General features: G+C 46.2%; 1 protein-coding gene across 1 annotated transcript in view; it reads left to right on the top strand.

Moving 5' to 3' along the window:
• Window positions 1-411: 411 nt before the first annotated feature.
• The window catches only part of LOC104530282 (limbic system associated membrane protein), a gene marked incomplete at its 3' end in the record, with an annotated part of 300,699 nt that continues 289,071 nt past the window's right edge, over window positions 412-12,039 (top strand). Inside the window, exon 1 of the mRNA XM_010174824.1 lies at window positions 412-566. Within this exon, the coding sequence (XP_010173126.1) occupies window positions 412-566 (155 nt within the window). The remainder of the gene's footprint in view (window positions 567-12,039) is intronic.

The following is a 12,039-nucleotide window of genomic DNA, read 5'->3' as shown; positions in this document are numbered from 1 at the left end:
TTTTTTTTTTCCTTCTTCTCCACCACTCTCCATCACTCCAAACGGGTCGATTTAATTGTTGTTATTTTTTAATTATTTCGCTACCTGAGTTTTTTCTCTTGCCTTTTTTTTCCTCTTGCCTTTTTTTTTCTTTTTTGAATTGAAGGTTGTGCTGAGACTTTTTTTTTTTTAAAGCTTTTTTTTTAAAAAAATAAAAGACAAGGAGGGGGGGAAGGAAGCCAGCAAGAGACTGAAAACAGCAAGAGAAAGTGGCAGCTAAGAAGGACTGTGAAATCACCTCCTCTTTCCGGGGCTGTTGATCAGAGCGAGAGTTGTACATTATTATTATTATTGTTTTTCTTTCTCCATCTCTCTATCCACATATACACGCAGAGAGAGAGTCAAGTACAGTGAAACTCGACGAGACCAGCCATGGTAGCAAGGGCTCAGCCTGATCGGAAACAATTACCGCTGGTCCTACTGAGATTGCTTTGCCTTCTCCCTACAGGGCTGCCAGTCCGCAGCGTGGATTTTACCCGAGGTACCGATAACATCACCGTGAGGCAGGGGGACACAGCCATCCTCAGGTAGGGCGTTCTGCCAACTTTTCCTTTTCTCTCTGTGTGTCTATATTTCTATGTATGCAACATATACATGTGATGTGATACAGATCTGTTGGTATATGTCTCCATGAGAGTGTGTGTTATTTTACCTCTCGAACTGCAGTAGCAGCAGATGCTACAAGCAAGCTCTGGGTGTGTGTTTGTGCTTTAATGTAAAAAAAAAAATAATCACAAAGCTTCTAAAAACCTCTTGCCACCACTCTCCTCTGTGTAGTGCTCTGGATAAAAAGAATTTCAGTGAGGAAGGATCTGTTTGTGTTAGCCAGCTCTCGTGAACGTATATTTTGCACCAGCCCTGCAGTATCAATAGAGAAATTGAAAAGGGATCCAGCTGTGCCTGCCAGATGTTCCATTGATCTTCCCATACTTCTTTTTGTACCTATGCAAAAACTTTAGCCTTGGTGCTCCCAAAACTCTCAGACAACTTCTTTTGGGAAACTCTGGCTTTTAATTTTCATTTATTTATTTAATTATTTATTCTGCCTTGTAAGGAGAGGAGATGGATACAGTAGTTGAAAAGGCTGGTGAAAAAATGGTGTAAGAGCTCCAACATTTATGAAGCTCACATCTCATTCACCATGTTGGTTATTTTGCAGGGCTAAGTAGATGTGTGTATGCTGTGCTGGCGTGTCTGAGTGGTTGTGATGAGGATGTCTTTGCACATGAAGCCTTGTTCACTGGCAGTATTGAGTGTTACATTTCTGTATTTGTCGTGAAGGTTTTTTAAAGGTACTTCTGAGGCTACTTGGACTTTCAGTTAGGAGCATCCCAAATAGCTGAAATGCAGTCATCTTTTTCCTGTGGGTTTTGTTTTGTTGGGTTCTTTTTTTCAAATTGTGCCTTACTCAACTTACCTGCAGTAACTTCCCTACTGAAGGAAAATTCTGTGCATGTGAGTGTGTGCACACACTGTGTATTATGGCTCTAGAACTACTGGATGTAATTTAAAATAAGTCTGTAATCTGTATGAGGAGCTGATAGTGCACAAACCGTGAAGCATCAAGGGAGCAATTCCCTAGCAAAGCTAACAGCAGCAGCAAAGTTTTCTTTCTCTTTCTCTGACATAAATCCTGCTAGATGTCACCAAATGGTCTGCTACGTGATTCCCCGTGTCCTGCATCCCTCCCATTTAGTGACAGAGGGGTATGTGAGCTAGCAAGATGGGATCAGGGAAGAAGGATGCTAGAAGAGGGATGTGTGTGCGTGTACGCGTATCGCTTCTCTCAGCTCCCGTGTGCTGGGTTGTTTTGATCCTGGAATATCCGTTCAGCAGCTTCCATTCCCCAGCTCTCCAGACTTGTTAACTCGCATGTAAGATTTATCCGCACAGAGTAATAGGATTTACAGAGTAATTCATCTGCCTTGCATATGCGATGGAAGGGGTTTAGATGCGACATGGTAAACACCTAACAAGGGGAGTTGCCTCTCCTCTCCCTTCTACTCCTAGTAATTCATATATCCCATTAACCCTTTGCTAGCAGAACTCCCAGCTGACTTACCCATTTTTAAAGGCAAATCACTTCCATCAATCGTTTATTTTGGAGGAGCTGCACAGGCAGATGTTTGCTGGCAGATGTTTGGTACATACAGCAGCAGACAAGTCATTAAGCTCACTTGCCCAGCCAGGGGTCACTGGATTTCTATTTCCCACTTAACCTTGGAGCTTTTGAGTTTATCTAGACACTGTGTGCTAAAGCTGCGTTTGCAGCAGAGAGGGCTGAGCGGATGGTGGAGATGGTGCCTGCATGTGCTGCTTGTGAAGCGTTCGTCAGCAAGCTCAATGGTGCTGCGTGGGAGAGTGGTTTCAATGTTTGTGTGTGGCTTGCCAGTGTTATGTCAGGCACTAAAATAAAACACCTGAGTGAGGTGATCCAGCTGTGTCAGCCAGATGTGTGCCAAGTGACACAGTCTGCAGGAGCAGCACACCACCCAGCTGTGTAGCTGCTTGCCCCGAGCAATACGGTGTTCCTGGCAGACTGTGTTTCTGACAGAAGTGACTGTGGCCAGTGCACAGGCTTTACCTCCCTCAGCTGCCTTCTGAAGCTCTTCAAGCAGATCTGACTGGCTGTATGCTTTTTGTGTTTACTAGGAAGGGCAGTTTTCTCCTCTCCCTTTCCCTGGGACCAACCCCAGATTTCTGGGACGTTTCAGTTCCTCCTTCAGAGGAGAGGCAGAAGCCAGGTTGTGCTGGGAGACAGGACTGTGACATGAGGCTGGATAGGCTGAGATTTCCCTATGTCCAGTATACTTCAGGTCCTCCAGGATGGCTTTTCAGTTTTAAGCAAGGGTTGATTTGCTAGCTTCCCCCTTGCTGCTTTCCCTGCCCCTCCAAGTCATAAGTCACTTTAAGACAGTCTTGTGTTTGAAAAACTCCCAGCGTCTCCCTCTCCCTGCCTGTAGATCCGCTAGTGATAACACGAAGAGAAGAGCTAGATGGGGGGAAAAAACATTAGATGATGCATACTAACTGTGCTCAGAGCAGATCTTTACCTCCACAGAGAGACAGTAAAGAGATTTCTATACAGAGATCATATCACCTATCTTTGCTATGCATCTGCTTCAAAGGGAAGAGGGAGCGTGCAGCGGTGGTTTACCACTGCCCAGTAGCTCCATCCTGTAACTTGAATGGAAATGAAAATGTAGGAGGGAGAAAAAAATGATATGAAGTTGGAGAGAATTAAAAGCAATGTGCATAGTGATAATATAACTGAAAACATTTTGTTCATGGAAATTGTGGCACAAATCATTCAGCAAAGCACTGAGGATGGGGTATTCTGAATGATTCTTCTCCTTTGGGGCCTTACACATTAGTATATGGTATTACACTGGTAGGTGGAAGAATGGGTGGGTGGACTGATCTATGAAGTGAAGAAAAATAGTTTATTATAAGGCCTAATGTTCCTAAAGGAAGCCACTCCTCTGGAGCTTCATCTACAGCATGTTATTCAGAATATAATTATTCTGGGAAGTTTGGATATGACTTTTTAAAGCTATGGCATTTAAAATATTCTCTTGCTATGACTTCTAAAAAATGTTCCTAACTCTCTACTGGCTTCTCTCTTAAATGACCTGGCAGCAGATTTGATTCATTTGTTGGCCTTGCTGAAGGTTGATGACTTTTAGTGAGTATTTGGCATAGGGAAGTTAGTCAGGGAATTGCAGAGGGAGAGAGAGAATAAAAATAGCTCATGATAGACTGTCCACAGGGAAAAGGGTAATGATCTGCTCCTTAGAGCAAGGCTGAAAAGGGAGGAGTGGTCTGAGAGCTGCAACAGGTGAGAAGGGCTGAGCAGAGCTTCTGGTGTTTGGCCAGCTACGACCAAGACAAGGGAGCAAGATGTTTCAAAGATGACACTGTATATCAGAGAGCATGTCAGACCTAAACATTTCATTTTTTTTAACTTTGCCTTCAGCAATTGAAGGAGGACACTGAAACTTATTTTGAGTATTGAGAGGGAGGTGTGTGCTACAGTTCCTGCCAATGTTTTTGCTTGCAAGGTCACAGCCATGAGGTTGTCGGGTTTTGTATGCAACTTCCCTGCGGGAAAACAAACAAACAAAAAGAATCTCCAAACAACAAGCACACAGAATATCCCCCAAAACTAATTAAAACGGGAAAAGAAAAACAAGCCCCAACCCTAAATCTTCTTTCAGTTTACCCGCCCCCAGCATCCTCTCCCACCTCATTTGCTCTGCAAGTGTTGGGTGAGCAAAGGCAGGGACCCTGTGCTTTGGATCACACTTTCAGCCTAAGGTGCAGATGAGAAATAGGAGGACGCTGGCTAAGCCAGGACATGTGCAGTGGTGAAGGGCAGCTCCTGCAAACTGGGGAGGGAAGGAACTGTGCCTCTGTGTTGTGTTTGGCCCTTAAAATGGGTTAGAAGCAAAATGGCAAAGGAGTCCATGCTGTGGGATCGGGTACCTGTACAGTGTGTCAGGGGGAAAGAGAAACGCTCTTGGGAACCACCACAGCAGCTCACCCCAAAGTGCCTTTAAAGCACTATTTTGAGGGCATCAGTGGGACTTGCAGGTTGCTCAGGACTTTTAGTAGTCCTAAGCACAAGGGCAGATTTGGTCTTTAATGACTTCTGCAGTGGACCTCATCACGAGCTGGAATCAAAATGGGTCACATCCCCATTCCCATCCGCTCAGCTATACCAGTACAAAATCACCAAAGCCCAAGGGCACTGCCAGAAATACCGCATTTGTCTTTGGGGCAGATTCCTGGGGACTGCTAATAAAGAGGTACAAGTGACTCATACAGGGATTAAGCTGCTGAGTGCTGCTCAGATGATGCTCAGCCCGCTGGAGAACTGGGATCTCACCAAGGCCAGAATTTCGCTGGTTGTTCTTGAGTTTTTCCAAGCATCAACTTTTCATCAAGAATTAAATCAAGCTGATGCTGATGCACTGATGAAAGCCAACATTTAACTGAGTGTGCAGTTTCCTTTTTTACCAGGTATTTTTAAATAATATGAAGATTCAGGCTGATAGCATGTATAGGAACTTCCATCCTAATGGGTACTTAGTTTCTTCAAGTTACATGTGTCGAAGGATGGGCTAGAATCAAATTACTAGCAGTAATGATAGCACTGTTGGTGTAATCCTGCAATATAAGCAATTTATGCAAACTCTGTTCTTGGCCTCCCAGTATTTTGCTGATATTCTACATGTGGAGCTATGCTAGAGGACAAAGGCATCTCAGGCAAAGTAGCACCACAGCATCACAACAAAGTTTATGCCCTATGCAGTCATTTTAAAAGAAAAGTAAAAGCTGTTCAGATTACACTTATAATTAGCATATGATTTCTAACACAGAGCACTGAGCTGAGCCCTTTACTAGAAATGAGAATAGACATGTTCAAAGGTATAATGCTCCATAATAATACAGTCTTGTCAGTAAAATTGTAACCTTGATTATTAGTAGTATTGTTGTGACACTTAAAGGCCACCACTAAGTTGAGGCACCCTTTGTGTTAAGTGCCCTGTGAGCACAGAGTAGAGAGATCCCCTCTTCCGCAGAGGCTGGGGGTGGGCAGGAGGCACCAGGAGGTGAGGGGGCCAACCCAGGGTTGCAGAGCAGAGCTCAGGCACACCCCACCGAGCGACCTATCCATTAGCTTGGGTTGCCTTTTGGTTCAGCCACGCAACAACCCAGCAAACATGACAAATGAGGTTTCCATAGTATGTCCTCATCTGCGCTGGTATTGACAAGACTCAAATGCTCTTCCTTTTCCCCAATATATGCAGAACCTTCATTATCAAATTGAGCGTACGTGTGTCAAGAGGGTGTGTTGGGATCTGTGCAAATGGAGCTGTACTCTGCTGATACTTGCCTTTAAAAAAAAATATAATAAATTTAAAAAAATGTATACATGTAGTAACAGATGATGTTGCAAAACTTCCAGGTCTGGCAGCAGATGGTGCCATTATATGAAGGCAGACATGCATTTGTAGATACGTGAGTGTGTGTGCATACACATGATAAAGGAAGTTGCAATATGAATAAGGTCAGAGGCTGGCAATTAGCATCTCCCCTTATATGCACGCAGTATTCATCTATGGCGTGCCCAGTGGTGAGCAAGGCCTTTGTGATACTGTGTTTTCTGCAAAGTGGGACTAACCCATCACAAGCAAAGGTGGGATGGAAATTAGAAAAAAAAAAACCAAGGCACTCTCTTTGGTGAAATTATGTATGTTTAATAACACTGTATGTATAATTTGCATTCAGAAAGAAGGAGGAGGAGAGACAGTATCAGACTGTATGGCTTTAACCTCTTCCCTTGAGTCTGCACACACACTTCAGTTTGCAGCTAAGTACCATATGTTTTCCTACTTAGTTGGCATTAAAATTTATATAGTAGTACGTGTTACCTGGAGTGTCTCAGTACCTCTTCCACTCCTCTCCCCTCCCCAGCAGGTCATGAGGAAAGACCCTGTCTTAAAATAGCTCACAGTTACTGGAATTTGCCATCTCATAACTATAAGTTTTCAAAATATATACTACACATACCTGCCCTTTATATCCAGATCCACAGGCATCTGATTCTGATGGAGCTGCGGGGCCACCGCTTGCTGCTGATGCAGCGGCGGGGCTTCGGCAGGCTCACTGCGAGGCTGAATATAGCCATTTTCATTGAAGGTACCTAGTTTTGTTGTCCATCAAAATTCACTCTGGCTTGTGTGAACTCATGCTTTGCTGGAGTAAGTGCAATGGAGGGCACAAAGGTGAAGTCAGGAATTTACTGAGTTTTCTTTTACTATTCTCTCGCTGAAGAAGAAACGAATGTGATTTTCAGTTGAATCTGACACCAAAGCATTTGCTTCAGGCTTCAGGCACGTCTAACGTGTCTGGTTTTATGGTAAGTAATGGGAACTAATAACGATGAGTTTCACCTCTGACTAGAAAACAGCTATTTCAAAATAATCTGAATGGCCAATCTCCCCTGTGCATGTATATTTCTTCAGGTTTTTATTAGGAGCAACTCAGTTGTGTGGGAGAGGCTGTCTGTGACCCCACTGTGCTCGGCCCCATGCAAAGAGAGGAGAAATAGCCCTGTTGCAGTTCTATTGATTTCACTGGGGTTGGGCTTTTTCAGTCAGAGCTAACTTGGTGGAATTGAGCTCGCTCAGAGTGGGGTGGAGTTGAACAGATACTTTGCAATAACACATCTGCATGAGATTTGGGGGGTGCCTGCTTGCTCATGCCTGTGTGCCAAGTGTGTGTTTCCCTATGTTTGTTCCTGTTTAAAAATGACAGTTGTTTTCTTGTGTGTAGTTATACAAATGTTTGTATACTTTATAAAGTTGTAAGTGTTTGCATAGGTGCTGGACAGGATAACAGACTGCTTGCTTGGAGGTCTGCGTGGCTTTTTCTGACTTCTGGGCTTCAGGAACCATCACTAGCAGTGACAGTATCCTTCTGCTTTGCTGTGCCTCAGTTGCTACAGCTGTTAAGAAGGAAAGCAGAGAGTGAACAGAATATTGTATCTTCCCCTTCTGAGGCTCAGTGTTAACACCATGATAGATTTGGCCAATACTGTCCCTTTCTAGTAGCAACTGGAATCACTTTCACCACTGAAATTTGCATTTCTGTGGCAGAGGGAAGTAGTGAAAGCTTCCAAAGAGCAGGGAAGCTTGTTGCCCTGGATGCCCTCTCACCCTCCAGTGAGAGGCCAGAGACACCTGAGTGGTTTCTGTTCACAGGTGCTCTCCTTGGCTGGGCTCCTGGAGCAGCACTGGATTGATGAGGGGGAGAGAAAGGCCCAGGGGGCTCCAGCTCCCCAGGCACCAGTGCCTGTCCTGTGCAGTTATGAAATGAAATAGTGGTGATCACACAGCTGTGCAGCCCCCCACTCACAGAGCCACTGCACCCACCCCTCTCTGGGATGTGTCAGGGTGACCATGTTGGAGACCCACCACTATCATTGCCCCTGACGTGGAGCGACTTAGTGCATCAGTGATGACAGTGTCTCATCAGGGGTGGTGATGGTGCTTTCTCAGTGATACTCTAACTGGGAACCTGACAGTATTTGCATGGCAGCTACCTCAGTGCTCATCTTTCTCACTCCCTCCATCCCTGGCTGGTCATCTGCACTTGCACGAGGCTCGGCAAGGGAGACCATGGCTCAGAGCTGCACGTCCGTTCACTTTTCATGCCTCGCTGTGCAAACAAAACCCATGTTGAAATCCACTGGCAGGCAGCATCCATGACTTTGAATAGTAAATACAAATCTCTCCCTCTCTGTGTGTCTCTCTCTCTCTCTGTTATTAAGCTGACAGGCACTTAGCCAATTATCCAGTCGTCGTCTCAGCTGTATTTATGGAGGAGGAAAAGACAACGCACACAGCTCTTGTCTTCAGGGCTTCAGCTGAGTCTCCCTTGTGTGCTGTAGCATTTTCCCTTGTGTGAGCTGCTGAGGATGCCCAGGGAAAGAAACCAATGAAGGGGATGAGTTCAGGAGAGGGAAGGGGGAGTATAGGGGTGGAAAAGGGTCTACTCCCGCAGCCCAGGCGTGCACTAGAGCTGTCATTGTTTGCCTTTGGTTTTGTGTTTAAATTTGGCAGAGCACGCGTGCCTTTGTTGCATAAGGTTGTGATGGATGAGGAATGCAATAGCCGGGGGTACTTGCAAAGTCGTTTTGGCTGTCACATGGCCAAGAGTAAGGAACTATGCAGCAGAGGACTGTGAGTCTGTGCCTTAAAGTAAGGGGGCCACATGTACTTGGGGACATAGTGTGAATCTGTGACTTGGAGCCAAGAGTCACCCCTAATCCCTGATGCGGTATTGCGCCTGGAACGTACAGCCTGGGCTGGCTCAAGTGTTTACTCCAAACAGCAAAATTTAGGCAAATAGCACTGAAGTGTTCTGTGAATATTTTCATGAATGTTAAAAATGATTTTACTCGGGCTGCAGCTGTGCTTCCTTTGTGTGCATCTTTTTTTCTCTCCCCCTTGTGAATAATCTGAGTGAATGAGTTTTCCTTGCCCTGGTGTTCATGGACAGAAAATTTTAAACAGGTTCATAGCTGAGAAAACAAGGCTCTAGTTGCACCTTCTGCAGCTGGAAGTCTCTGGCTGTACATATTTGCAGGCATGTACCCCTTCCTTCCCACTCCCTAGACACTAACTTTGTGTTGTATGCCTGTGGTGCTCTTGATATATATTTAAAATAGCATGCTGCTTGGGGAGCACTGGATGTGGTTCTTACAACCCCTCATCAGAACCTGGGCATAAAAGCAGTCAAACAAGTGAGACATGGAGCTGATCGCAGCTTGAGCCACAATAATTTATGTGCATGTGACAAGAGAAAATTACCTTTAAACTCTGCGCCCAACCAATCAATCTTACAGCAGCTTGTTTTTGCTAGGAAAGGTGCCTCAGGCCAAGCCCATCAAGTTCAGAAAAAGAAAGGTTAAAATGTTCTAACATCATTATCTCTTCCTTTTCCTTTGGAGGAGAGGAGCCACAGTGACAAAGCCTGACTGACTCCTTCACACCAGTTCCTAGTGAGTCCCATTCCTACCCCCAGCCCATATTCCCAACAGGAGTCAGCAGGGAATTTGTCCATGGTCAGGTCCCATGTTCATCTTGTCAGGGAACAGAAAGGAGAGCATGTGACAGAGGGGACCAGGCATAAATAAGCATGCTGGAATTAGAAAATGCTCAAGAGGGGAGAAAAACACCACCACGACAAGGTAGCAACCCTACTGAGTGCTGCAGGTAGCACAAGCACATTAGGAAACCCCCATCTGTTCCAGGATGTCCTCTGAGCTTGGAGAAAAGTGGGATTTGGGGAGTGATTACTGCCTGAAAAATTATTGTCCCCTCTCTGCCAAATACAATATAATATGACCTGTAGTCTCCCTCGTGGCAGCTACAGAGCAGGGACCCTGCGCCAGCTGAGGCAGTTGCTTATTGGGGCTTTGTAGCAGAAGGGGCATTTGAAAACCTGTCCTTTCATAAGTGGGGGCACATGTGAGCTGTGATTCAGTGGAGCCTGTTTGTCCCTTCAGAGCAGGCAGGTTTATTAGCAGTCACCTCAAGGCAAAGGACGGGAGGTTTTAAGCTGGTGGAAGGAGATGGGGAAGGGTGGCTGCAGCCCACCCTCAACCTTTTCCCATCTGCTGCCCCCTTTGCCTTCAGCACGCTGGTTAAACAGGGATGGTCCTTCCACAGCCCTCTGACATTTCTCAGGCAGGCTCTGTCCCCCACCTCTAGTTCTACAGGCTGACCCCACACACTTATCCTGGCTGATCCTGCTCAGCAGGGCTGGCGTTTCTGACAGTGGGGTGAGGACCTTGGAGCCCCCACAGCTTGCTGGGCACCCATACCTTCTTCCCTGCCATGGGGACATCTCCCACCACCACCTCCTTGCTCCTTGAGTAGTAGAACCTGCAAGGACCTCATGACCTCAGTGCTCAACCCTGGCCAAAGCAGATCACTCCTATTCTTTTTACGTAACCCCTTTTGAATGCACTGGCTAACTTTCCCTAGCCAGTCACTGCTGTCACCACCCAGTTGCACTGTGCCACTAACCATCGGGGTGACTGGCAGCACTGCAGAGACACAACTGGGGCTGGAGCAAATGTGAGGGAGCAAGCTACTTTCCAGAGTCCTTTGAGACACCACAGAAAAAATGATGCACACATCTGCACAGTTGCTGGCACGCACCCGCCATACACCCGCACAGGCGTATTCATCTGTTTCTTGGATTACACTGCTGTTTAATTGAAATCACTCCTGGGTGTGGTGGGGCTGAGCTGGGAGTGCCGGCTCTGTGCTCAGGCAGCCCTTATGTGTGCAAGTGAGTACCTTGTGAATAGCTGACTTTGGGTCCTGTGAACCATAGACCTCGTGGGAAGAAGCTAAGCCCCGTCCTAGTGACTCTCTCGCTAATGGCAATTGTCTGCTGAAATGGATCAACTTGTTGATGAGGGCATGGGTAGGGACAGGCTCTGGGTAGTACTGGCCTCGTGTTTGTTTAAAAAAAAAAAAAAAGCATAAAGAATAATCAGATTGCCTTTCTCACCTGTGTGCTACATAAGGCAAGCATGATTTCAGGCAGTAAACGGTTTAGGGGCAGCATATGGGGGAAGGACACCTTAAAGTGTGCTAAATGTAGGCAGCAGTACTAGGAGATCCCATCCTAATGAGGAACAGAAAAGGAGTTAGCCTCCTTCACCAGCTTAGACACACTCCTTAGGGCCTCTTGTTATTATATGTACTGCTGAGACTTGGAGTGTGCCCAAAGCCTTCGAGTTGTGCACATGCTGTACCTCATCTGCCTTCCCTCCGCTGCCATCCTTGGCAGTCTCTTGCCAGCAAGGAAAGGAGAGAGTGTGTTTGCAGAGATTTGTCCACTGAGAGAGAAAGGATGGATAAGTTCATCAGAGAGACAGAGCTGAAATCTCTCTCTCCTGTCTCCCCTCTTGCAGATTGTACCCAGCTCCCTCTGCTTGGCACGCTCCCCCATCCAGCCTGCCACCTTGCTCAATGAAGTTGTCTGTCACATCTCTTTCTTGCCTTTTCCATCTCATCCCTCCTTTGCTTTCTGTCTCAATCCATCTCCTCCTCACCCTTCACCCCTCCCCATCATGTGCCTCTCTTTCTTTTCTTTCTCTCTCTTTGCTCAACTCTTGATCTCCTTTGAATTTCCCTCACTTCTGCACCTGGGAGCAAGAAAGGGAGGCTGGGGGAAGAATAGAGAAGGATGGGGGAGCACCATAGTGACTGTAGAGCCCTGGCTCTTCTGCTGTAGATGACAGAGCAGGCTCTGAGCTCTCTTGTTGGGTCCAGCCTCTCAATCAGCACTTTGTATTCAGGCTGGGCCTACAGAGTATTCCCAGTGTATTTATTTTCTGTGCCTACACAGAATGCCTGGTGCCTATTTGTCCTGAGAGCTCATAGTAAGGGATGTGTGTGGGAGGGAGCTGCG

Source organism: Antrostomus carolinensis, unplaced genomic scaffold, assembly GCF_000700745.2.
Source record: "Antrostomus carolinensis isolate BGI_N321 unplaced genomic scaffold, ASM70074v2 scaffold5229, whole genome shotgun sequence".
NCBI lineage: Eukaryota > Metazoa > Chordata > Aves > Caprimulgiformes > Caprimulgidae > Antrostomus > Antrostomus carolinensis.
This window is presented reverse-complemented; position numbering and strand designations above follow the sequence as displayed.